This window comes from Cherax quadricarinatus, chromosome 5, assembly GCF_038502225.1.
Source record: "Cherax quadricarinatus isolate ZL_2023a chromosome 5, ASM3850222v1, whole genome shotgun sequence".
Classification (NCBI taxonomy): Eukaryota; Metazoa; Arthropoda; class Malacostraca; order Decapoda; family Parastacidae; genus Cherax; species Cherax quadricarinatus.
The window spans coordinates 53,371,311-53,399,066 of NC_091296.1; the positions used below are offsets into that span (position 1 = coordinate 53,371,311).

General features: G+C 40.7%; 1 protein-coding gene across 3 annotated transcripts in view; it reads right to left on the reverse strand.

Annotated features, from left to right (window-relative positions):
* The window catches only part of LOC128685119 (polyamine-transporting ATPase 13A2), a 212,362-nt gene that overhangs the window by 117,955 nt on the left and 66,651 nt on the right, over nt 1–27,756 (reverse strand). For 2 of the 3 annotated variants that reach the window (XM_070102010.1, XM_070102005.1), the window contains exons 7-11: nt 23,379–23,445; nt 15,963–16,114; nt 10,788–10,917; nt 3,870–4,027; nt 772–960 (exon numbers count right to left, since the gene is read on the reverse strand). In XM_070102010.1, the coding sequence (XP_069958111.1) occupies nt 772–960; nt 3,870–4,027; nt 10,788–10,917; nt 15,963–16,114; nt 23,379–23,445 (696 nt within the window). Of the gene's footprint in view, nt 1–771; nt 961–3,869; nt 4,028–10,787; nt 10,918–15,962; nt 16,115–23,378; nt 23,446–25,705; nt 25,855–27,756 lie in introns of those variants that run through there. The other variant, XM_070102019.1, reaches the window with a different exon arrangement.

Below are 27,756 nucleotides of genomic sequence, written 5' to 3' on the forward strand. Positions count from 1 at the left end.
TACAGGAGAAGGGGTTACTAGCCCATTGCTCCCGGCATTTTAGTCACCTCATACGACACGCATGGCTTACGGAGGAAAGATTCTTTTCCACTTCCCCATGGACAATAGTAGAAATAAAGAAGAACAATAGCTATTTAGAAAAAGGAGAAAAACCTAGATGTATGTATATATACAGTGGACCCCCGCATAACGATTACCTCCGAATGTGACCAATTATGTAAGTGTATTTATGTAAGTGCGTTTGTACGTGTATGTTTGGGGGTCTGAAATGGACGAATCTACTTCACAATATTTCTTATGGGAACAAATTCGGTCAGTACTGGCACCTGAACATACTTCTGGAGTGAAAAAATATCGTTAACCGGGGGTCCACTGTATATGCATGTGCGTGTCTGTGAATTGTGACCAAAGTATAAGTAGGAGTAGCAAGATATCCCTGTTATCTAGCGTGTTTATGAGACAGAAAATGAAACCAGCAATCCTACCATCATGCAAAACAGTTACAGGTTTCTGTTTCACAGTCATCTGGCAGGACGGTAGTACTCCCCTGGGTGGTTGCTGTCTACCAACCTACTACCTACACTTAAATATGTATTGCTAGACTTGCTGGTAATCTGAGTTGTTGTTGAAAAATCATAATGTATTTGCATTCTGTGACTTGTTTAACGTCATAAACTTATCGTTCATATTAATATGGAAAAACAATTATTGAATGTCAACTACAAAAGATTTAAGTAACCCATGCTTAAATAAGCACCTTAGATCACCTACCTTGTCGAAGCAAACAATGTCTATGGATCCTGCAAGAGAGATGTAGTTAGAGGAGAGGGAGAAGATGCCTTGCTTCTTGAGTCTATGCTGGGCCCACACATTGATGGCTGTCACAGTAGCTGGCAGAATGGGCGGCACTACGAAAGTGATCAGGTCCAGCGTGTTCAAGAGGATCTCATGCCATGTAGCCTGTAAGTGAACAACACAAGTCAATGATGCTCAAACTCCACATCACTTGTACAACCACTTCCTTCTAAGTGGTACAGTGGTGCTGGTGACGAATTCTTAGTCCGAGGACTTGGAGATCCCCTCCTAGGACTAACCTTCATAACCCCTCCATTTCCCAGGCACTGGATGACCTTTATGGGTTTTATCGCATTCCTCTGGCTATATTTGTGTTTCCACAGGTCAATCATATGGCATGCGGGACTGGATTATTGGATGCCACATCTGATCCACCTTGAGAAAGTTCATATGTTGTTAACCAGACAAGATGCAAAGCTGAAGGAAATGTATCATAAGAAAAGTGAAGGAAATTTTCCAAATGATATTGAAAAAAGGTAAGATCAGGGAGGATATGGTCACAACATACTATAGAATCAGAGGTACTAAATAACAGAGGAAGCAGATTATATATACACAACTCCAAGAGTTAAAATGAAAAGAGCCTACGCTGCTAGGAAGCAGAAATACAATTGGCTGTATGTGGGGTTGCAGCTGTGCACACCAGGGAGAGACACTCTCCAGATTCCACTTACATGATGGGTCTCGGCTTGAATAAGTGACCAGCTAAAGATATCTGGAATTTGTGGCCCCTCTACTTGGACTTGTTTTTGTAGCCAATACAAAAAAGAAGCTAAGAGGATTTAGAACTGGGGCAGGGTTTTATTGCAAATATGATGCTATATGATATAATTATTAAAATTATTTTGCTTATATTATATCACTAGTTGATTATACTGCACTCGTACTTGCTCTTCTGTCAGACAGGGAGCTTGGAGCAGGAGAGAGTTTAAAAATTGCTGAATGAAGCAATGATAATCCTCCTAGAATATTCATGTGCCACCAAAATTCTAAACATGTGGAAAGAACTTGATATTACAAGTACAAAATACTGTATTGTGTCACTGAAAGATATGGACTTGGAGTTTATATGCTTCGGCAAACCCATCCAAACCCTTGCACAGAAGTCCTCCAGACTTTCTTCACCACAGGTGAAGACTCCTTCAAATGGATCATAAAAACTGGAACTAATCTCCAAATGAGTGAAATACATGAGCTATACCAAGTAAGCCAACAGCAACCCTTCACTACACCATGAAAAATTACCTCTTTCTGAATCACTGTCCTTAACTTTTTATGAAGGAACATTATTCAATCACCATCAAACTATCATCTTGAAGATAATATCGATGCTGCAAACTGTACTGATGTCTTAACCACACAGCACTCTCTTCCACAAATAATGTATGTTGATCGCTTTGTTCACCAGCCCTCTGCTGTAACTGGTAGTGCCATTGATGTCGTGCAGGGTGATGGCTTCTATACATAATAGAACATGCCTCAGCAGTTGGGCTTCCAAGCTTCAAGCTGAACTGTTTGGTATAATAACTGAACTCAAATATTCAATGTATCTACAGCTGACATGCTAATTATAAAAGATTCTCACCCACAAATGCTCTTAACTCTTTAAGTGTCAATTGTGACATACTTGTGTCACTTTGCAAGATGGACACTTATCACACCTTGTGCCACTGAGGGTTGGAATGCGATAATATTAGTGAATTCAGAGTCAGCTCACTCAGAAACGTTCAAGAAATGTCAGTGTTTTATCCACAGTGGCATATTATAGACCATTCTAGAAAAAAATATCCTGACTTTGCACACTGTAAATAATGCATAACTACTTGTTTAAATTCAAACATTTCTTGAAAAATGTAAGATAATATTTCTGGACCCATTATGTGTCTCTAATCTTTTGCCTACTGCCCACAGGTTGGGTATGAGTACATAATAAAGATATGTAACTAACTTGTGTCAGAAGCTAGACATCGGTATAAGAGAATGGTAGACAGTGGAGTTCGAAAACACCTATGAATGCTGTTTGACATTAGTCTTCATACCAGAACTGATGAACTGGTACAGACACATATGTACCTTCAAAGAGGGAGATGATAATTTTAGGCTGTTTACTAGTAATTTGGCAGCAATACAAAAAGAAAGCACTTCAACTGAGCTTCACTGATTGAGAAAGGCTGACACCTATCCTCATTCTATCAAGCAGGAGGAGCTACATGTCTATGACTCATTCAACAAGGTCAGCAAACTGCTGGATGTCAGCAGTGTCTGGCTGTGGCTGGGCTATGTGCATCTCTGGGAGGTTGCACCACCACCTGAAGCAGACCAAACTAAATATAAACTTTGCTAGAGGAACTATTGCTGCTGGTTCATTATGAGCTGGAATGAAAAACAATCATTTGTTCAGAGACAACTCACAAATATTTGAGAAATTTTAAAGTATTTCGTCCACAGTGGTATATTACCAGCCATTCTGGAAAAAAATATGCTGACTTTGCCTATTGTAAATATGTCATTGCCACTTAAACTCTTCAAAATCTAACCACACATTGCTAAAACATTGTTATTGTTAATAACTCGTAACTACATGTGAACTACATTGTAATAATTTTCTGATTAAATCCATGTCTGCGTAAGCAAGACATTACGAATGTTATCTGATCGTAAAGTTTAAACGTTTATTACTCTGTAACCTACTTGGTTATCATAACATTGTCTTTATCCCTGGACCCAATATGTGCTTCTGTAATCTTTTTATTATCTCCTACAGGATGAGTATTTGGTGCATAAGAGAACTACTTCCCTAACTAACAGTAGAACTACCTTTCATACCAGACCTTCCATCCCTCCAGACCTACCTTCCCTCCTCACCTTCACACCAGACCTGTCTTCCCTCCTCATCTTCACACCAGACATACCTTCCCTCCTCATCTTCACACCAAACCTACCCTCCTAGCAGACCAACATCCTAAGAGATGTCTCATTCAAATAGAAACAGATGATAAGCTTCAGTAACGCACCTGAACTCTGTACCATAAGACAAAGCTGTAGATCATGGCCATCACCCCAAGCACCAGGAACACCACCAGCAGCTTCAGGAAGTCGGTGTAAAAGTGAAAGTCAATAGGTTTCGGGAAGAGAATGGAACGGACCAGTTCCCCACGGGCTGTGTTGAAGCCTGGAGAAAGACACATTTATATATTCATGGAGAAATGCTGAATCAAGAGATTCGTCTTTGTTTATATACACCCAGGGGTGTGATCTCTCAGTGTATATGCATCGAGAGGTGAGTATTATAGCAATGCTCTTTTTGCCGAATAAGGCAAGCGAAAATTTGTGTATGCAATAATTTCGCAAAAATTATTCTGAACCTAATGAAAAAAATATATTTCATTGTGTTTGTTTATTATTAAATTATTGTAAATTTATTTAAAATATATTTAGTTGGATTAGGCTAAATTAAATTATGCTTGTAATAATAAGGTTACTTAAGTTTTCTAAGGTTCTTTTGGTACAAAATCATTAATTTTTATATTAACATATATGAAAAAATCTATCTTTAAATGTATAAGAGAAATTTTAGAAAGGACTTAATTTCATATGAGTTCTTGCTAATTGACCAATTTTACCTATTCAGCATGACATCATATATATATATATACATTTTTTTTTTTTTTTTTTTCAACAAGTCGGTCGTCTCCCACCAAGGCAGGGTGACCCAAAAAAGAAAGAAAATCCCCAAAAAGAAAATACTTTCATCATCATTCAACACTTTCACCACACTCACACATTATCACTGCTTTTGCAGAGGTGCTCAGAATACAACAGTTTAGAAGCATATATGTATAAAGATACACAACATATCCCTCCAAACTGCCAATATCCCAAACCCCTCCTTTAAAGTGCAGGCATTGTACTTCCCATTTCCAGGGCTCAAGTCCGACTATATGAAAATAACCGGTTTCCCTGAATCCCTTCACTAAATATTACCCTGCTCACACTCCAACAGATCGTCAGGTCCCAAGTATCATTCGTCTCCATTCACTCCTATCTAACACGCTCATGCACGCTTGCTGGAAGTCCAAGCCCCTCGCCCACAAAACCTCCTTTACCCCCTCTTTCCAACCCTTTCGAGGACGACCCCTACCCCTCTTTCCTTCCCCTATAGATTTATATGCTTTCCATGTCATTCTACTTTGATCCATTCTCTCTAAATGACCAAACCAACTCAACAACCCCTCTTCTGCCCTCTGATTAATGCTTTTATTAACTCCACACACCTTCTCCTAATTTCCACACTCCGAATTTTCTGCATAATATTTACACCACACATTGCCCTTAGACAGGACATCTCCACTGCCTCCAACCGTCTCCTCGCTGCTGCATTTACCACCCAAGCTTCACACCCATATAAGAGTGTTGGTACTACTATACTTTCATACATTCCCTTCTTTGCCTCCATAGATAACGTTTTTTGACTCCACATATACCTCAACGCACCACTCACCTTTTTTCCCTCATCAATTCTATGATTAACCTCATCCTTCATAAATCCATCCGCCGACACGTCAACTCCCAAGTATCTGAAAACATTCACTTCTTCCATACTCCTCCTCCCCAATTTGATATCCATTTTTTCTTTATCTAAATCATTTGATACCCTCATCACCTTACTCTTTTCTATGTTCACTTTCAACTTTCTACCTTTACACACATTCTCAAACTCATCCACTAACCTTTACAATTTTTCTTTAGAATCTCCCATAAGCACAGTATCATCAGCAAAAAGTAACTGTGTCAATTCCCATTTTGAATTTGATTCCCCATAATTTAATCCCACCCCTCTCCCGAACACCCTAGCATTTACTTCCTTTACAACCCCATCTTTAAATATATTAAACAACCATGGTGACATTACACATCCCTGTCTAAGACCTACTTTTACCGGGAAGTATTCTCCCTCTCTTCTACACACCCTAACCTGAGCCTCACTATCCTCATAAAAGCTCTTTACAGCATTTAGTAACTTACCACCTATTCCATAAACTTGCAACATCTGCCACATTGCTCCTCTATCCACTCTATCATATGCCTTTTCTAAATCCATAAATGCAATAAAAACTTCCCTACCTTTATCTAAATACTGTTCACATATATGCTTCAATGTAAACACTTGATCTACACATCCCCTACCCACTCTGAAGCCTCCTTGCTCATCCGCAATTCTACATTCTGTCTTACCTCTAATTCTTTCAATTATAACTCTACCGTATACTTTTCCTGGTATACTCAGTAAACTTATTCCTCTATAAGTTTTACATTCTCATTTGTCCCCTTTCCCTTTATATAAAGGGACTATACATGCTTTCTGCCAATCCCTAGGTACCTTTCCCTCTTTCATACATTTATTAAACAAAAGTACCAACCACTCCAACACTATATCCCCCCCTGCTTTTAACATTTCTGTCATGATCCCATCAGTTCCAGCTGCATTACCCCCTTTCATTCTACGTAATGCCTCACGTACCTCCACCACACTTACATTCTGCTCTTCTTCACTCCTAAAAGATGGTATACCTCCCTGGCCAGTGCATGAAATTACCGCCTCCCTTTCTTCCTCAACATTTAAAAGTTCCTCAAAATATTCTCGCCATCTATCTAATACCTCCCTCTCCCCATCTACTAACTCCCCTACTCTGTTTTTAACGGACAAATCCATACTTTCCCTAGGCTTTCTTAACTTGTTTAACTCACTCCAAAATTTTTTCTTATTTTCATTAAAATTTCTTGACAGTGCCTCTCCCACTCTTTCATCTGCTCTCCTTTTGCACTCTCTCACCACTCTCTTCACCTTTCTTTTACTCTCCATATACTCTGCTCTTCTTATATATATACAGTGGACCCCCGCATAGCGAACGCCTTGCATAGCGAACAATCCGCATAGCGAACGCTTTGTTCGCTGAAATTTTGCCCCGCATAGTAGACAAAAACCCGCTCAGCGAACTTCGTCCGAGACGCATCCAATGTGGGCCCTCAGCCAGCCTCACATGTGCCGCCCGTCCCATTGTTTACCAGCTAGCCTCCGCGGTAACATTCAAGCATACACTCGGAATATTTCGTATTATTACAGTGTTTTCGGTGCTGTTTCTGGAAAATAAGTGACCATGGGCCCCAAGAAAGCTTCTAGTGCCAACCCTGTGGTAAAAAGGGTGAGAATTAGTATGGAAATTAAGAAAGATTTTGAAGGGTTTGGGGCTAACCCTGAGAAGCCTATGCCAGTTGTGGAATCCATTGTGCCTACTTCAAAAATTAAGGAAATGTGTGCACAGTGGGTTGAACTGCAAACCTTTATGGATGAAAATCACCCTGACACAGCTGTTGCAAGCCGTGCTGGTGACTATTTCAATGACAATGTTATGGCCCATTTTAGGAAAGTCTTGAAGGAACGGGAGGTACAGAGCTCTATGGACAGATTTGTTGTGCGACAGAGGTCCAGTGACTCTCAAGCTGGTCCTAGTGGCATTAAAAGAAGAAGGGAAGTAACCCCAGAAAAGGACTTGCTACCTCAAGTCCTAATGGAAGGGGATTCCCCTTCTAAACAGTAAGAAGATAATGCTCTCCCCTCCTCCCATCCCATCAATCATCACCAGATCTTCAATAAAAGTAAGTGTCATGTAATTGTGCATGCCTTTTTCAGTTTGTGTGTACTAAAATTAACATTTTTTTGTGGTAAAAAAAATTTTTTTTCATACTTTTGGGTGTCTTGCACGGATTAATTTTATTTCCATTATTTCTTATGGGGAAAATTAATTCGCATAGCGAACATTTCGCATAACGACCAGCCCTCTTGCACGGATTAAGTTCGCTATGCGGGGGTCCACTGTATATATATATATATATATATATATATATATATATATATATATATATATATATATATATAAATATATATATATATATATATATATATATATATATATATATATATCCTAGGTAGTAGGTTGGTAAACAGCAACCGCCCAGGGAGGTACTACCGTCCTGCCAAGTGAGTGTACAACGAAAACCTGTAATTGTTTTACATGATGGTAGGATTGCTGGTGTCTTTTGTCTGTCTCATAAACATGCAAGATTTCAGGTATGTCTTGCTGCTTCTACTTACACTTAGGTCACACTACACATACATGTACAAGCATATATATACACACACTCCTGGGTTTTCTTCTATTTTCTTTCTAGTTCTTGTTCTTGTTTATTTCCTCTTATCTCCATGGGGAAGTGGAACAGAATTCTTCCTCTGTAAGCTTTGTGTGTTGTAAGAGGCAACTAAAATGCCGGGAGCAAGGGGCTAGTAACCTCTTCTCCTGTATATATTACTAAATGTAAAAGGAGAAACTTTCGTTTTTCCTTTTGGGCCACCCCGCCTCGGTGGGATACGGCCGGTGTGTTGAAAGAAAGATATATATATATATATATATATATATATATATATATATATATATATATATATATATATATATACATAATGATATAATGTATATATATGTATATACAGTGGACCCCCGCATACCGTACGCATCGCATACCGTTCAATCCGCATACCGCTCGCTTTTATCGCAAAAATTTTGCCTCGCATACCGCCCAAAAACCCGCTCACCGCTCTTCGTCCGAGACGCGTCCAATGTGCGCCCTTAGCCAGCCTCACATGTGCCGCCGGTGGCATTGTTTACCAGCCAGCCTCCGCGGTAACATCCAAGCATACAATCGGAACATTTCGTATTATTACAGTGTTTTGGGTGATTTTTTCTGGAAAATAAGTGACCATGGGCCCCAAGAAAGCTTCTAATGCCAACCCTACAGCAATAAGGGTGAGAATTACTATAGAGATGAAGAAAAAGATCATTGATAATTATGAAAGTGGAGTGCGTGTCTCCGAGCTGGCCAGGTTGTATAATAAACCTCAATCAACCATCGCTACTATTGGTGGTACAGCTGCTGCTGCTGTTGTACCACCGTCAGCTGCTGCTGCTGCTGTAGTACCGTCTGCTGCTGCTGTAGCATCGTCTGCTGCTGCTGTAGCATCGTCTGCTGCTGCTGGTGTAGCACTTGTCAGCTGCTGCTGCTGTTGCACCACCGTCAGCTGCTGCTGCTGCTGCTGTAGTACCGTCTGCTGCTGCTGTAACATCGTCTGCTGGTGCTGTAGCATCGTCTGCTGCTGCTGTAGCACTGTCAGCTGCTGCTGCTGCTGCTGCTGCTGTAGCACCGTTGTTGGTGTGGCTTATTGAGAATACCAAGAAACAATTAACCCCAGAGGATTTGCCACCCAGGATAACCCAAAAAAGTCAGTGTCATCGAAGACTGTCTAACTTATTTCCATTGGGGTCCTTAATCTTGTATCCCAGGATGCAACCCACACCAGTCGACTAACACCCAGGTGAACAGGGAAAAATGCCTGGAACTAGTGCTCATATTGGTGAATTTAAAGCCAGCAAAGGTTGGTTTGAGAGATTTAAGAAGCGTAGTGGCATACACAGTGTGATAAGGCCTGTTCTGGAAGAAAATGCCAAACAGGACCTACAGTACTCAGGAGGAAAAGGCACTCCCAGGACACAGTGTCTCATCAGTCATTGCTGCATCTTCAATAAAGGTAAGTGTCATTTATTCTTCATTTAGTAGAGTAGTACATGCACAATATATATTGTGCATGTACTACTCTACTATTGTGCATGTATCCTTCTCTTTGTGTGTAGGAAAATGTATATTTCATGTGGTAAATTTTTTTTTTTCATATTTTTGGGTGTCTTGCACGGATTAATTTGATTTCCATTATTTCTTATGGGGAAAATTCATTCGCATACCGATCATTTCGCATAACAATCAGCCCTCTTGCACGGATTAAAGTCGCTATGCGGGGGTCCACTGTATATATACAGTGGACCCCCGGTTAACGATATTTTTTCACTCCAGAAGTATGTTCAGGTGCCAGTACTGACCGAATTTGTTCCCATAAGGAATATTGTGAAGTAGATTAGTCCATTTCAGACCCCCAAACATACACGTACAAACGCACTTACATAAATACACTTACATAATTGGTCGCATTCGGAGGTGATCATTATGCGGGGGTCCACTGTATATATTTTTTTTATTATTATTATTATTATCACACTGGCTGATTCCCACCAAGGCAGGGTGGCCCGAAAAAGAAAAACTTTCACCATCATTCACTCCATCACTGTCTTGCCAGAAGGGTGCTTTACACTACAGTTTTTAAACTGCAACATTAACACCCCTCCTTCAGAGTGCAGGCACTGTACTTCCCATCTCCAGGACTCAAGTCCAGCCTGCCGGTTTCCTTGAACCCCTTCATAAATGTTACCCTGCTCACACTCCAACAGCACGTCAAGCATTAAAAACCATTTGTCTCCATTCACTCCTATCAAACACGCTCACGCATGCCTGCTGGAAGTCCAAGCCCCTCGCATACAAAACCTCCTTTACCCCCTCCCTCCAACCTTTCCTAGGCCGACCCCTGGAGGTTACCTGGAGGTTATTCCGGGGATCAACGCCCCCGCAGCCTGGTCCACGACCATATATATATATATATATATATATATATATATATATATATATATATATATATATACATACACACACACATATACACGTATATAAAACAACAATCAGCTAGCCAAGGATTCGAACCCATGTTGTACTGGCCCGCCATTGTGAGCGAGAACCACATGATGCCTTAACCCACAGAACCACCCAATCCTACAAGAATCAAGCACCCAGCCAAGCTAGGTGTGTTACTGTTGGTCCAAGGACATATGGAGGTGTGGGAGTTTTCAAACTAATTTCATTCTCATCCTTGTTTGGTGTACTAGCCTATGAGCAGCTCGTTGTGATGCAGTGATGCTGCACCTGCAATAAGGACCCACCTGTGTTGACAACGAGTGCTGGCAACTCGCTGGCACCTCGCACCTGCAGCACCTGAGTACCACTAAACAGCAGGTGGTGCCTATGTTCCTCCTCTGTGAACAAGGTGTGGCTCTCGAACGGCACACCAACCTGCAGTGTGCAAGACTCTGCAATACAAGCTAGTACAATACAGGCTGTTACAATACAGGCTAGTACAATACAGGCTGTTACAATACAGGCTAGTACAACATAGGCTAGTACAATATAGGCTGTTACAAGACAAGCTGGTACAATACAAGCTAGTACAATACAGGCTAGCACAACATAGGCTAGTACAATACAGGCTGTTACAAGACAAGCTGGTACAATACAGGCTAGTACAATACAGGCTAGTACAATACAGGCTAGTACAATACAGGCTAGTACAATACAGGCTGGTACAATACAGGCTAGTACAATACAGGCTAGTACAATACAGGCTGGTACAATACAGGCTGGTACAATACAGGTTAGTACAATAAAGGTTAGCACAATACAGGCTAGTACAATACAGGCTGGTACAATACAGGCTAGTACAGTACAGGCTAGTACAGTACAGGCTAGTACAGTACAGGCTAGTACAGTACAGGCTAGTACAGTACAGGCTAGTACAATACAGGCTAGTACAATACAGGCAAGTACAATATAGGCTAGTACAATACCCAGCAGCAGAATTAATAATTTCATTGCAATTAAATAAATAAGTATACTAAGTAACTGCAGGGTGGAAGTGATGTGATAACAGCCAGAAGTTGTGGTGACAAGACACATATGTTATGATCAAGTCATTTAATAAGGAAATCTCACCATGAATGGGTTCTTTACGACTGAAGAAGCCACTCGTGGCAAAACGTTTCCTTACTAAATGCCTTGATCAGTGCATACGTACGTTTCACCTATGTAAGTTATTCAAGGAAAAGTACTATATAATTCAAGTTAAAGTACTATATAATTCAAAGAAAAGTAGTATATAATTCAGGAAAAGTATTATAGTATAATTAAGGAAAAGTACTATAAAAGTATCATTAAAAGCACTTGAGTATTTGATTCTAGGTAGCTCAAAAATCTAAATCTGTAGACCAGTTTAAAGGTTGTGCCTTGACACAGCTGCCTTAATGATTTTAAAGGATGTGCCTTGACATAGCTGCCTTAATGAGTCTCTCTACCTAAAGTTAGTTTAATATATTTATTAAGTATTTCATACCCATCCTGTGGGTGGTAGTCAAAAAGATTACAGAGATAAATAATTAATGGGTCCTCACAGGGCTGCATAGTTTTGATAGCTAAACAAGTTACAGGGGTAATTTATTTATTTATTAATTTGAACATGATACAGTGAAGTACAAAAGAATACAGTTAAATGCAGCATGCCAAAGCCACTTGAATGCATAGCATTATGGGCAGGCTTAAAATTAACTTAAGATTAACTAAGCAATGAAGTATTCAGTGGTAAAACATTATTGTAAACAGATAATAAGCACAAATGAGTATTACAAAAAAAGGTTGTATTATTCAGTATTAATTTAGTTGTGGGTGAGTAAGTGATTTTTGAGAAGAGACTTGAATTTATAAATAGACAGTGTTTCTTTTATATTCACAGGTAATGAATTCCAGATTTTAGGGCCTTTTATGTGCATTGAGTTTTTGCATAGCGTGCGATGGACACGAGGAACATCAAAGAGTGATCTGTGTCTTGTGTTATGGTCATGTGTTCTGTTGAGGTTGGTAAGGAGATGTTTGAGGGGAGGGTTTATGTCAGAGTTAAGTGTTCTATGTATGTAGTAGGTGCAGTAATAAGTATGGATGTTTTGTATTATGAGTAGGTTTAGAGTTTTGAATAACAAAACTGATAACAAAAAAAGGCACAATACCGTGACTGGAAAAATACACAAATAACCCACACATAGAAGAGAGGAGCTTGCGATGATGTTTCAGTCCGACTAGGACCATTTACATGGAATACTTCGAGACTGTTCTTCTTCCTGCTATTGATGTGAGCCCTTCACTCTGGCTCCGCTATGTAGATGACATCTTAGTTCTGTGGCTTTATGACTCTAGTCTCTTCCAACCACTTCTTGATGCTCTTAATAATCTTGCACCTTCCATTAAGTTTAAAGCTGAATGGGAATCTAATTCCCTGCTTCCTTTCCTTGATGTCCATGTCCACAGCTCAGATACAGGTTTTGCCTTTTCCGTTTACCGCAAGCCTATGCACAGTGGCATGTACATTCACTACTTTTCTTATCATGCTTCCTCTGTCAAGGAAAGTGTTCTTATCTCCCTCTTTCTCCGTGCCCTCTGCATTTGTAATCCTCAATTCCTTCAATCAGAAATTTCCACTCTGCATAATTCATTTCCCGTCTTGGCTACCCTTCCCATTTCATAGACTCCGCCTTCTCATATGCTAAACATAATATCTTCTCTCCCAAACTCTCTACTCCTGGGAACTCTTCTGCCCTCTGCCTTTCCTACATTTCCAGTCTGTCTAATCTCAACAACTTGCTCCATTCCTTAGACTTCAAACTTACTTTCCACCAGACTAACACTCTTCACACTGATCTCGTTCATACCTATCTTCCCTCTACAGATGCTCCTGGTGTTTACTCTATTTCTTGTTCCTCCTGTCCTCTCCAATACTTTGGAGAAACTGGCCGATCTCTTTCTGACAGACTCAGGAAGCACAAAAGTAGTGTTAGGCTTGCCGACACTAACAATGATCTTTTCTGTCACGTCAGAGATCACAGCCATCCTATCGACTGGTCCTCTGCTAAAACTGTCTTCCCTACCTCCAACTTCAACAGTTGCCGTCTAGTTGAATCCTCCCTAATACACAACTTTTCTTGTATGAATCTTGGTCCTGGCTTCATCTCTGTAGATGCCTTCCTTTCCCACTACATTGTAAAATGCTCCAAACTTCAGAACACACATGACTTAACCTGATTCTTCCTTTTTCTTCTTCTCCCTCTTCCCCTTTCCTCTTTCCTTTTTCTCCTTTGGGGTGTCTTTCTTCAGCCTTGTATATTTGTTCCTTCTTTATTTATTTATTTATTTATTATTTTCCCCCCTCTGTGTTCTTGCTCTTACCCTCTGTGGGCATCTAGCTCCCTTGCAGTGCTCCTCTTTCTTAGTATTTGATGGGCTCCTCCTCCTTCTTACTACCTCCCCCACTACTACTACTACCTTCTACCTCCACTACTACTGCCTCCTGCCTATATATACCCCTCCCTCTCTCCTTTTCATTAGTGTGACTTTGTAAATGGTCCAAGTTGGACCAAAACTTCTATGTGTGGGTTATTTGTGTAATAAACTGTTTACATGTTTATATCTGATCACAATCGTAATGAGTTATTTATTTATTTTTTTTTTTTTTTTTATTATCACACCGGCCGATTCCCACCAAGGCAGGGTGGCCCGAAAAAGAAAAACTTTCACCATCATTCACTCCATCACTGTCTTGCCAGAAGGGTGCTTTACACTACAGTTTTTAAACTGCAACATTAACACCCCTCCTTCAGAGTGCAGGCACTGTACTTCCCATCTCCAGGACTCAAGTCCGGCCTGCCGGTTTCCCTGAATCCCTTCATAAATGTTACTTTGCTCACACTCCAACAGCACGTCAAGTATTAAAAACCATTTGTCTCCATTCACTCCTATCAAACACGCTCAAGCATGCCTGCTGGAAGTCCAAGCCCCTCGCACACAAAACCTCCTTTACCCCCTCCCTCCAACCCTTCCTAGGCCGACCCCTACCCCGCCTTCCTTCCACTACAGACTGATACACTCTTGAAGTCATTCTGTTTCGCTCCATTCTCTCTACATGTCCGAACCACCTCAACAACCCTTCCTCAGCCCTCTGGACAACAGTTTTGGTAATCCCGCACCTCCTCCTAACTTCCAAACTACGAATTCTCTGCATTATATTCACACCACACATTGCCCTCAGACATGACATCTCCACTGCCTCCAGCCTTCTCCTCGCTGCAACATTCATCACCCACGCTTCACACCCATATAAGAGCGTTGGTAAAACTATACTCTCATACATTCCCCTCTTTGCCTCCAAGGACAAAGTTCTTTGTCTCCACAGACTCCTAAGTGCACCACTCACTCTTTTTCCCTCATCAATTCTATGATTCACCTCATCTTTCATAGACCCATCCGCTGACACGTCCACTCCCAAATATCTGAATACGTTCACCTCCTCCATACTCTCTCCCTCCAATCTGATATTCATATTTATGCAGGCATAAATTAGGTGACAAAAATTATTACAGAAATATTACCTTACATTTTAGCAAGGTATGCTTGTAAAAAAAAAGGTTAAGTGGTTATGCATTATTTACAAGAGGTAAAGTCAGGGTATTTTTCCAGAATGGTTGGTAATATGTCACTGAGGATAAAATACTCTGACATTTCTGAGTGAGCTATCTCTGAATTCATTAATTTTATTGCATCCCAGTACACAATGACCATTGTCCACCTGGCAAAGTTTACATTTAGTTTGGTCTACATCATCTAGTGGTGGTGATTCCTCCCAGAGACACTGGTAACCCAGTTGGAGCTGGGCAGTAGTGACATCCATGACTCTGCTTATTTTGTTGGATGCACCATAGACATCTGGCTCCTCCTGCATGATAAGAGTGATGACAGGTTGACTGACTGGTATCAGTCTCCCTCAGTTTCGAGTCATTGAAGTTCAGCTGAAGTTCTTTTCGTATTACAGCCCAAGATTGCAATCTAATGGCTGATCATCACCTTCTTGACCTTCCTACTGACATTAAGTGTCCATTTTGAGTTACTCAATATTATTATTATTATACATTCAAGGGGGAGCACTAGACCCATTGGGGTCATACAGTGCCAGAGGATTGGGAGGCAATCAGATTTGAATCAAGAGGGTAGCTCTGATTCTTGAGATCAAGAGCCTCTCAACAGTATTAAGGTACTTTCCCTAGAGGGTACCCATCAATAATGAGTTTTTTGAGGGCTACCCACTGTCATTAGGTTCATTTTTTGTATTACTTCTTAACTTTAAATTACTTTTTATAGTATTTTCACTGGCTTTAAATAGCCTTTTCTTCACCTTAAGTGAGAGAAAAGTTGCCATGTTGAAAATACCTCTGTCCATGAGTGAGGTGGGCGAGTGTGCTACTAACCTTGGTGACGGGTATGGACTCGCCTGTGAGCATAGCTTCGTTGGTGATGACAGAACCCTGCAGGAGCACAGCATCCACCTCCAGGCAGTGTAGAGTGTCTGAGATCAACACCACATCCCCAGGAACCAGCTCACGAGATGAAACTTCTCTGCCTGTGACATATTATGATTTAGATTTTTAGATCTTGCCGCTAAAGCAGCTGGTTTATTGTGCACTCCATATCCATCCTGTGGATGGTAGTGCAATGAAAAATGGATACACAAAAGGATTTAAATGGGTTAAATAGAAGTACACCTTGGTATTTTTTTTTTTTAACAAGTTGGCCGTCTCCCACTGAGGCAGGGTGAGCCAAAAAGAAAGAAAATCCCCAAAAAGAAAATATTTTTATAATCATTCAACACTTTCACTTCACTCATACATAATCACTGTTTTAGCAGAGGTGCCCAGTTTTGAAGCATATACATATAAAGATACACAACATATCCCTCCAAATTGCCAATATCCCAAACCCCTCCTTTAACGTGCAGGCACTGTACTTCCCATTTCCAGTACTCAAGTCCGGCTATATAAAAATAACCGGTTTCCCTGAATCCCTTCACTAAATATTACCCTGCTCACACTTCGACAGCTCGTCAGGCCCCAAATAGCATTCGTCTCCATTCACTCCTATCTAACACGCTCATGCATGCTTGCTGGAAGTCCAAGCCTCTCGCCCACAAAACCTCCTTTACCCCCTTCCTCCAACCTTTTTGAGGACAACCCCTACCCCACCTTCCTTCCCCTACAGATTTATACACTCTCCATGTCATTCTACTTTGATCCATTCTCTCTAAGTGACCAAACCACCTCAACAACCCCTCTTCAGCCCTCTGACTAAAACTTTGATTAACTCCACACCTTCTCCTCAATTCCACACTCCAAATTCTCTGCATAATATTTACACCACACACTGGCCTTAGACAGGACATCTCCACCGCCTTCAACCGCCTCCTCACTGCAGCATTTACAACCCAAACTTCACACCCATATAAGAGTGTTGGTACCACTATACTTTCATACATTCCCTTCTTTGCCTCCATAGATAATGTTTTTTGTCTCTAAATATACCTCAATGCACCACTCACTTTTTTTCCTTCATCAATTCTATGCTTAACCTCATCCTTCATACATCCATCTGCTGACATGTGAACTCCCAAATATCTGAAAACATTCACTTCTTCCATACTCCTCCTCTCCAATTTGATATCCAATTTTTCTTTATCTAAATCATTTGATACCCTCATCACCTTACTCTTTTCTAGGTTCACTTTCAACTTTCTACCTTTACACACTCTCCCAAACTCGTCCACTAACCTTTGCAACTTTTCTTTAGAATCTCCCATAAGCACAGTATCATCAGCTTAAAGTAACTGTGTCAATTCCCATTTTGTATTTGATTCCCCATAATTTAATCCCACACCTCTCCCCAACACCCCAGCATTCACTTCTTTTACAACCCCATCTATAAATATATTAAACAGCCATGGTGACATTACACATCCCTGTCTAAGACCCACCTTTACTGGGAAGTAGTCTCCCTCTCTTCTACACACCCTAACCTGAGCCTCACTATCCTCGTAAAAACTCTTTACAGCATTTAGTAACTTACTACCTATTCCATATACTTGCAACATCTGCCACATTGCTCCCCTATCCACTCTATCATATGCCTTTTCTAAATCCATAAATGCAATGAAAACTTCCCTATCTTCATCTAAATACTGTTCACATATATGCTTCAATGTAAACACTTCATCTACACATCCCCTACCCACTCTGAAGCCTCCTTGCTCATCTGCAATCCTACATTCTGTCTTGCCTCTAATTCTTTCAATAATAACCCAACTTTTCCTGGTATACTCAGTAAACTTATTCCTCTATAATTTTTACAATCTCTTTTCTCTCCCTTCCCTTTATATAAAGGAATTATACATGCTCTCTGCCAGTCCCTAGGTACCTTTCCGTCTTTCATACATTTATTATTTTATTTATTATCACACTGGCCGATTCCCACCAAGGCAGGGTGACCCGAAAAAGAAAAACTTTCACCATCATTCACTCCATCACTGTCTTGCCAGAAGGGTGCTTTACACTACAGTTTTTAAACTGCAACATTAACACCCCTCCTTCAGAGTGCAGGCACTGTACTTCCCATCTCCAGGATGCTTCATACATTTATTAAACAAAAATACCAACCACTCCAACACTATATCCTCCCCTGCTTTTAACATTTCTGTCATGATCCTATCAGTTCCAGCTGCTTTACCCCCTTTCATTCTACATAATGCCTCACACACCTCTCCCACACTCACATCCTGCTCTTCTTCACTCCTAAAAGATGGTATACCTCCCTGGCCAGTGCATGAAATTACCACCTCCCTTTCTTCCTCAACATTTAAAAGTTCCTCAAAATGTTCTTGCCATCTACCTAATACCTCCCTCTCCCCATCTATTAACTCCCCTAGTCTGTTTTTAACCGGCAAATCCATACGTTCCCTAGGCTTTCTTAACTTGTTTAACTCACTCCAAAATTTTTTCTTATTTTCATTAAAATTTCTTGACAGTGCCTCTCCCATTCTATCATCTGCTCTCCTTTTGCACTCTCTCACCACTCTCTTCACCTTTCTTTTACTCTCCATATACTCTGCTCTTCTTATAACACTTCTGTTTTGTAAAACCCTCTCATAAGCTAATTTTTTCTCTTTTATCACACCCTTTACTTCATCATTCTACCAATCACTCCTCTTTCCTCCTGCACCCACCCTCCTATAACCTGGGTAAATATTAACACTATATCCAATATAACTACGAGTTTTTCAAACATATGGATTACATAAAACATTGGTATTTAAAGGGCATGGGGAAGGTGAGGTGCTGTTAGGTACATTAGCAGGTTTAGTGCCACTGGAATAGTTCAAATGATGCAGGGGTAAATTAGAGTCAGGTCATTGTGTTCTGTTATTACCAGTAAAATGGATTTGGATAAAATGTACATCCTTCTATTTTGCTTGTTCTACAGTGTTGGTGTGATGGAGGGTGACAGAATTTGAGTTTAGTTTTGTTGCAGTCTATGTAAATAAGATGCATTTTTTCCAGTTCATGATATGTAAATACATGTATATGCTTCTGCATAATACAGTGGACCCCCGGTTAACGAACTTTTTTCATTCCAGTAGTATGTTCAGGTGCCAGTACTGACCGAATTTTTTCCCATAAGGAATATTGTGAAGTAGATTAGTCCATTTCAGACCCCCAAACATACACGTACAAACGCATTTACATAAATACACTTACATAATTGGTCGCATTTGGAGGTGATCGTTAAGCGGGGGTCCACTGTACTCATGCATTGCATGTGTCATCCACTCAGCAAACATGCTTTTTGTTCTTTAAGTCTAGCATCTAAATCCCTCGCTGTGTCGTCTACATGAAAGCGGTCACACCCACTATAGACTCCTGCTGTGCCTGTATATTTGTTGAAGTGAGGTGTTTCAAGTTAATTCTTTGATTCATTTAGAAGAAAGTAAGATAATGCTCATGTTGGTTTTCTGCAGGAGGAGGAGGAGGAGGAGTAGGGGGATGTTATGGTTACAGCTGTAGGTCCATTTGGAAGCACGAATCTTTGCTCGGTGGTTATTATGGGTAATTTCAAACACAAAGAAATAGACTGGGAGAACTGGGACCCACAAAGGGGATCAGAAACATGGAGGGCTAAACTGATGGAAGTAGTCAGTGAAAACTTATGTGCCAACTTGATGAGAATACAACAAGAGATAAAGGAGCATATGCACCAGCAAAGCTAGACCTAGTATTTATTGAGAGTATGTCCAACATAGGAGATACAGAATACGAGAGCCCCCTGGGGGCCAGTGATCATGTAGTATTTAACTTCAAGTACCTTGTGGAACTAAACTTAGAGGAAAGCTTGGCAAGTGGAGTGGCTGAGAAGCCAACCTTTAGAAGCAGGAACCTTACAGGGCTGAGGGAACTCTTGAAAGCACTGCAGTGGGAAAGGGAACTGTAGGGATAGCCAGTGAATGAGATAATGGAGTATATATTTAGGAAGTACCAGGAGAAAACAGAAAATTTTATACCTAGATAAAGACAGGGAAATAGAATTAACAAAGAGAGACCTTGGTTCAACCAAAGATATACAGAGGCAAAAATGGAAGCATAAAAGCATGGAGAAATCTATCAGAAGTCAAGAACAAATGAAAACAAAGTGAGTAGATTAATCAGCAATGAATATGCAAGGGTAAGGTAAGAGGCTGAGCGACAATTTAAGAAAGACATAGCAACCAAGGCAAAGTCTAAACCAAAACTATAAAAGACTGGGTAATTCAAGTGAAGAAAGAAGAAGAGCTCATGGAAAATGACAATGAGGTCAGCAAAGTGCTGAACAAACGATATAAGAGGTCTTCTCAGTGGAAACAAGGGCAATGCCAGGAAGTCCAAGGAAAAGAGTACATTAGCAGGTATAAGACATCATACACACAACAAAGATAGAGGCAAACAAACTTTTGCTGGAGATGGATACATCAAAGGCAGTGCGACCTGACAAGTCAATGAACATGGGATAATGTTGCAAGGTGATTGTTAGAGAATGTAAACATAATGTGGTCACTGAGAGTATATACAGTTAGAGAGGTGCCAAGTGCTGCAAGGTAACTGATAGTTTATAAACACCTGCCCAGAATACTGTTGTCATTGTTTAAAGGGGTCCCGAGAACTTAGAGGTCACCAAGTGTTTGTAAATTAAAAAAAAATAAAAAGAGCTTAAACATTACCAAGGGAGTGTAAATCAAGTCCCCAGAGCTAAAAAGTGTGGAAATGTACTAGAAATTCATAATTATTATTATTATTATTATCACACTGGCCGATTCCCACCAAGGCAGGGTGGCCCGAAAAAGAAAAACTTTCACCATCATTCACTCCATCACTGTCTTGCCAGAAGGGTGCTTTACACTACAGTTTTTAAACTGCAACATTAACACCCCTCCTTCAGAGTGCAAGCACTGTACTTCCCATCTCCAGGACTCAAGTCCGGCCTGCCGGTTTCCCTGAACCCCTTCATAAATGTTACTTTGCTCACACTCCAACAGCACGTCAAGTAATAAAAACCATTTGTCTCCATTCACTCCTATCAAACACGTTCACGCATGCCTGCTGGAAGTCCAAGCCCCTTGCACACAAAACCTCCTTTACCCCCTCCCTCCAACCTTTCCTAGGCCGACCCCTACCCCGCCTTCCATCCACTACAGACTGATACACTCTTGAAGTTATTCTGTTTCACTCCAATCTCTCTACATGTCCGAACCACCTCAACAATCCTTCCTCAGCCCTCTGGACAACAGTTTTGGTAATCCCGCACCTCCTCCTAACTTCCAAACTACGAATTCTCTGCATTATATTCACACCACACATTGCCCTCAGACATGACATCTCCACTGCCTCCAGCCTTCTCCTCGCTGCAACATTCATCACCCATGCTTCACACCCATATAAGAGCGTTGGTAAAACTATACTCTCATACATTCCCCTCTTTGCCTCCAAGGACAAAGTTCTTTGTCTCCTCTTCCATACATTTATTAAATAATTGCACCAACCACTCCAAAACTATATCCCCACCTGCTTTTAACATTTTTATCTTTATCCCATCAATCCCGGCTGCCTTACCCCCTTTCATTTTACCTACTGCCTCACGAACTTCCCCCACACTCACAACTGGCTCTTCCTCACTCCTACAAGATGTTATTCCTCCTTGCCCTATACACAAAATCACAGCTTCCCTATCTTCATCAACATTTAACAATTCCTCAAAATATTCCCTCCATCTTCCCAATACCTCTAACTCTCTATTTAATAACTCTCCTCTCCTATTTTTAACTGACAAATCCATTTGTTCTCTAGGCTTCCTTAACTTGTTAATATCACTCCAAAACTTTTTCTTATTTTCAACAAAATTTGTTGATAACATCTCACCCACTCTCTCATTTGCTCTCTTTTTACACTGCTTCACCACTCTCTTAACCTCTCTCTTTTTCTCCATATACTCTTCCCTCCTTGCATCACTTCTACTTTGTAAAAACTTCTCATATGCTAACTTTTTCTCCCTTACTACTCTCTTTACATCCTCATTCCACCAATCGCTTCTCTTCCCTCCCGCACCCACTTTCCTGTAACCACAAACTTCTGCTGAACACTCTAACATTACATTTTTAAACCTACCCCATACCTCTTCGACCCCATTGCCTATGCTCTCATTAGCCCATCTATCCTCCAATAGCTGTTTATATCTTACCCTAACTGCTTCCTCTTTTAGTTTATAAACCTTCACCTCTCTCTTCCCTGATGCTTCTATTCTCCTTGTATCCCATCTACCTTTTACTCTCAGTGTAGCTACAACTAGAAAGTGATCTGATATATCTGTGGCCCCTCTATAAACATGTACATCCTGAAGTCTACTCAACAGTCTTTTATCTACCGGCACGCCGCACTTGAGTCCTGGAGATGGGAAGTACAGTGCCTGCACTCTGAAGGAGGGGTGTTAATGTTGCAGTTTAAAAACTGTAGTGTAAAACACCCTTCTGGCAAGACAGTGATGGAGTGAATGATGGTGAAAGTTTTTCTTTTTCGGGCCACCCTGCCTTGGTGGGAATCGGCCAGTGTGATAAAAAAAAAAAAACATAATCCAACAAACTACTGTCATTTCGCCCTACATCATATCTTGTATACTTATTTATCCTCTTTTTCTTAAAATATGTATTACCTATAACTAAACCTCTTTCTATACAAAGTTCAATCAAAGGGCTCCCATTATCATTTACACCTGGCACCCCAAACTTACCTACCACACCCTCTCTAAAAGTTTCTCCTACTTTAGCATTCAGGTCCCCTACCACAATTACTCTCTATTATTATTATATTATTATTATATTTACAGGAAAATGCAAAACCTGTAGGGGTCACACAGCACCTGGGGAGTGGAAGGTAATCTGGTTCACTCTAAGATGAAGGTGCCCTGTGGCCTGGTGGCAAAAGCTCTCGCTTCACACGGTGAGGGTCCGGGTTCAATTCCCGGTGAAGGGGGTGGAAACATTGGAAGTGTTTCTTTACACCAGTTGTCTATGTCCACCCATCAGTAAAATGGGTACCTGGGTGTTAGTTGACTGGTGTGGGTCGCATCCTGGGACAAAACTGATCTAATTTGCCAGAAATGCTCTGCATAACAAGTGGCTTTCTATAATATAGTAGTACATACATATGTCATTGATGTCAGCTAGGCCTGTATACCTTGTACATGTATTTGTAGAAAATGAAGATATTACTATTATTAAGGAGCTAGAAGGGGAAAATCAAGTAGTGAAAGTAACTCACGCTGGCCGTCACGCAGAACCATCACCTCGGACTGTGATGTCACTGTCTTCCGCAGCGCACGACTTTGCTGCCGGTTGGGAGGGGGTGAAGTACATATAAATAATATCTAAATTAAACAATATAAATATAATGTAATTAACTTGTGAGATGAATCTACCACAAACAAGGGTTAACTTTGCTAAGGCATAATATTTAATTGTTTGTGGAGAATTTGCAAAACTACGAAGTAATATTAATGAAGGTATTGTAACTCCACAAACGGCCAGGACTTGAACCCATTACAAGCCAATCTAAACACACCCTTCCCCAAGTTGTTTACAATTGTGTTATTACGACTCTTGAGAGTCAAAGATATTAATAATTGGGTTGGCACATGCACACATTCATTTTTTTATTAATAAAACATATCAGATAATTAGTTAGCTTATAATGACATGAACTATCATGCTCTGAAGAATATGAGACAATGTCTAAAATAGTTGACACTAATACACGTATACATGTACGTGTCTGCTTTTTATGCAGTTTGCACAATCAAGTATGTTTTTAAACCAACACCAAAGCTTTCTATTATTAAGTGACAAAAAGCGATACAAACTTAGAAAACCACACAAAAATTTTTAGACGGTCTTATACAAGCATTGTTTATGACTGACAAAGAATTACTAATAATCAACAAAATATTACTAATGACCAACAAAATATTACGAATAACCAACAAAATATTCCTAATAACAAAACACTACCAATAACCAACAAAGAATTACTACTAATCAACAAAACATTACTAATGACCAACAAAACATTAATAATAACTAACATTATTAATAACTAACAAAACATTACTAATAACCAACAAAACATTATTAACCAACAAAACATTAGTAATAACCAACATAACATTAGTAATAACCAACATAACATTACTAATAACTAAGAAACATAGCTAATAACCAACATTATTTTTATTATTATTATCATGGAGTGCTAAACCCATAGGATTATACAGTGCATGTGGGGGGATATGGAAGGTATTCAGGCTCAATTCAGGGCACCGGAGCACAGATCCAATTCCCTAGATCAAGAGTCCCTCACCAGCGTCAAGGAACCTCCCTAGAAGGGCTAATAACCAACAAAGCGTGTGGAAAATCCATGGAGAGATTAGTTTCCCTGAATGAATCTTCCTGGATTTACTGCTCTATTTTTGCAACAGTGCAAGCTTCTGATAATGCACTGATTGCAACACAAAAGGCCTAGAGCTACCATTTAACTCCCCCTGTGGTTATTGTGCATCTTCTATAGCTCGTTCGCAATTATTGCATAATACAGTCTATGTATACTACTAACATAAAGGCATGTGATGATTCTGGCATAAACCATGAGCTCCTAAGTTCTATGCTCCTCCAGAGTGTAGATCAACAACCCAGTGTGGTCAGAAATACCCTGGAAGGCAGTAAGACGAGGAAGGTCTCCATCCGGCTCCTTAAATCTCTCCAGGTAGGCCATAAAGGTAACTTATGTGTCAGGATCTGCACAAGTCTTTAATACACAGGTATGTTTTGCCGGTTCACATTGTGAGTTCTAGCAGTGGGACTGCAGTTCTAGCAGTGGGACTGAAGTTCTTTACTGACTACACCAGAAAATCTCAACCAGTCTACTATTGGTAAGTACTAACAGTCCAGAGATGCCTGGTACTTAGCGTGGATTGCATTGACGAGGTGACTGATTAATTAGTACATGTATCTGGTTGGTACTTAGCATGGATTGCATTAACGAGGTGACTGACTAATTAGTATCAGTCAAGAAGATCCCTTTTATCAACCAAGCATTATTAATGACCAGCAAAGCAAGGCTGAAACAATTCATAAAAATATAAGCTTTGGAGAGGAAACTTTAGACGGCATTTTGGTCCATCACAAGTGACTTAATAATGGTCTAGTAAAGACCAAAACGTCAACCAAAGTTTCTTCTCCAAAGTGTGGGTTATATGTGAATTAATGGTCAGTAAATTCTGAAGAAAATACTACTGGATGAACTTTCCCCAGAATTAAGTTCTCAACAAATACAACAACAGTACTTGTGACATCATGCAGAAGTTAAACCACACATGGAAAGTTTGCCATCTTCTAGAAGCTAAGCACACTATAGTTAAGATTAAGGTTTGATTAGGAATAGTTAATTTAAATTATATTACAGGTATTGCTACTTCTCTATGGGAGCGTCTTCTAGCAAACAGTGAATGGTCCAGCAGTACAAAAATGAGAATTAAGTTGTCACATCTACACCGGGACAGCACTAACTTGCCTCGTCTCGTGACGAGCACTAACCTGCCTTGTGTCATAGACACCTAGAGACAGAGTAATAATGGACAGCATCACCAAGCCACCACTTAGAATGTAATTGCCATCCAAGCTCCAGATCACCACACAAAATGCTTGAAACACGTAGAACGGGTTTAATGCCTGTAATTGTGAAGTCTCACAGTTATAACTCACACACACACACACACACACACACACACAGGACAGACAGGATGTTCCAGAGAGGGAACACAGAAACAAGGGGTCACAACTGGAAGCTGAAGACTCGGACGAGTCAGAGGGATGTTAGGAAGTACAGTGGAACCTCAAAAATCGAACTGCTCCCAACACGACCAATTATGTAAGTGTATTTTTGTAAGTGCTTTTATAAGTGTATTTTTGAGGGTATGAAATGGACTAATCTAATTTACATCATTCCTGATGGGAATAAATTCATTCGGTAAAGGCACTCGAACAGCCTTCTGGACCGAAGAAAGTTCGATATTTGAGGTTCCACTGTACATCTTCAGTCGCAGAGTCATTGGGAAGTGGAATGGCCTGGCAAGTGATGTAGTGGAGGCAGGAACCATACATAGCTTTAAGATGAGGTATGACAAAGCTCAGGAAGCAGAGAGAGAGAGAGAGAGAGAGAGAGAGAGAGAGAGAGAGAGAGAGAGAGAGAGAGAGAGAGAGAGAGAGAGGACCGAGTAGCGATCAGTGAAGAGGTGGGGCCAGGAGCTAAGTCTCGACCCCTGCAACCACAATTAGGCGAGTACAATTATGTGGGTGAGTACACACACACACACACACACACACAGGGAGAGTGAACTAGTAGCGACCAGTGAAAAGGTGGGGCCAGGAGCTGGGACTCAACCCCTGCAACCTCAACTAGGTGAGTACACACACACACACACACACACACACACACACACACACACACACACACACACACACACACACACACACACACACACATACACACACACTTTTTAAACAGGGTCTGACAAGGTTAGGTTAAGGATCCCTGGCTTTATTGACAAGCTATTTACAAGTTAAGGATTCCTAACTTCATTGACAATCTAAGAGCTGATACCTACATCAGCTCATTTGAAAACATTGTTATTGTTACGAAACATACAAGCAGAGAACAGGATGAAGTTGGAGCCATCTGTGGGCATGCATTTTCATTTGATCAACCTCGTTGACATCATAATGCTGTACAAATCTGTGTGTGTGTGTTTGTGTGTGTGTGTGTGTACTCACCTATTTGTGGTTGCAGGGGTCAAGTCATAGCTCTTGGCCCCACTTCTTCATTGATTGCTACAAGGTCCTCTCTCTCCCTGCTCCATGAGCTTTAACAAACCTCGTCTTAAAACTACGTATGGTTCCCGCCTCCACTACATCACTTTCTAGGCTATTCCACTGCCTGACAAATCTATGACTGAAGAAATACTTCCTAACATCCCTTTGATTCATCTGAATCTTCAACTTCCAATTGTGACCTCTTGTTTCTGCGTCCCATCTCTGGAACATCCTGTCTTTGTCCACCTTGTCTATTCTGCACAGTATTTTATATGTCGTTATCATGTCTCCCCTGACACACCTGTCCTCCAGTGTCATCAGGCCGATTTCCCTTAACCTTTCTTCATAGGACAATCCCCTTAGCTCTGTGTGTGTGTGTGTGTGTGCCTTGTGCACACACTCGCCTAGTTGTACTCACCTAGTTGTGGTTGCCAGGGTCAAGTCATAGCTTCTGGCCCTGCCTCTTCACTGACCACTACTGGGTCACTCTCCCTGCACCATGAACTTTATCATACCTCTGCTTAAAGCTATGAATGGATCCTGCATCCACTACATCACTTCCCAAACTATTCCACTTCCTGATTCATATGTTTCTTCAACTTCCAATTGTGTCCCCTTGTTGCTGTGTCCCATCTCTGGAACATCCTGTCTTTGTCCACCTTGTCTATTCCGTGCAGTATTTTATATGTCGTTATCATGTCTCCCCTGACCCACCTGTCCTCCAGTGTCATCAGGCCGATTTCCCTTAACCTTTCTTCGTAGGACAATCCCCTTAG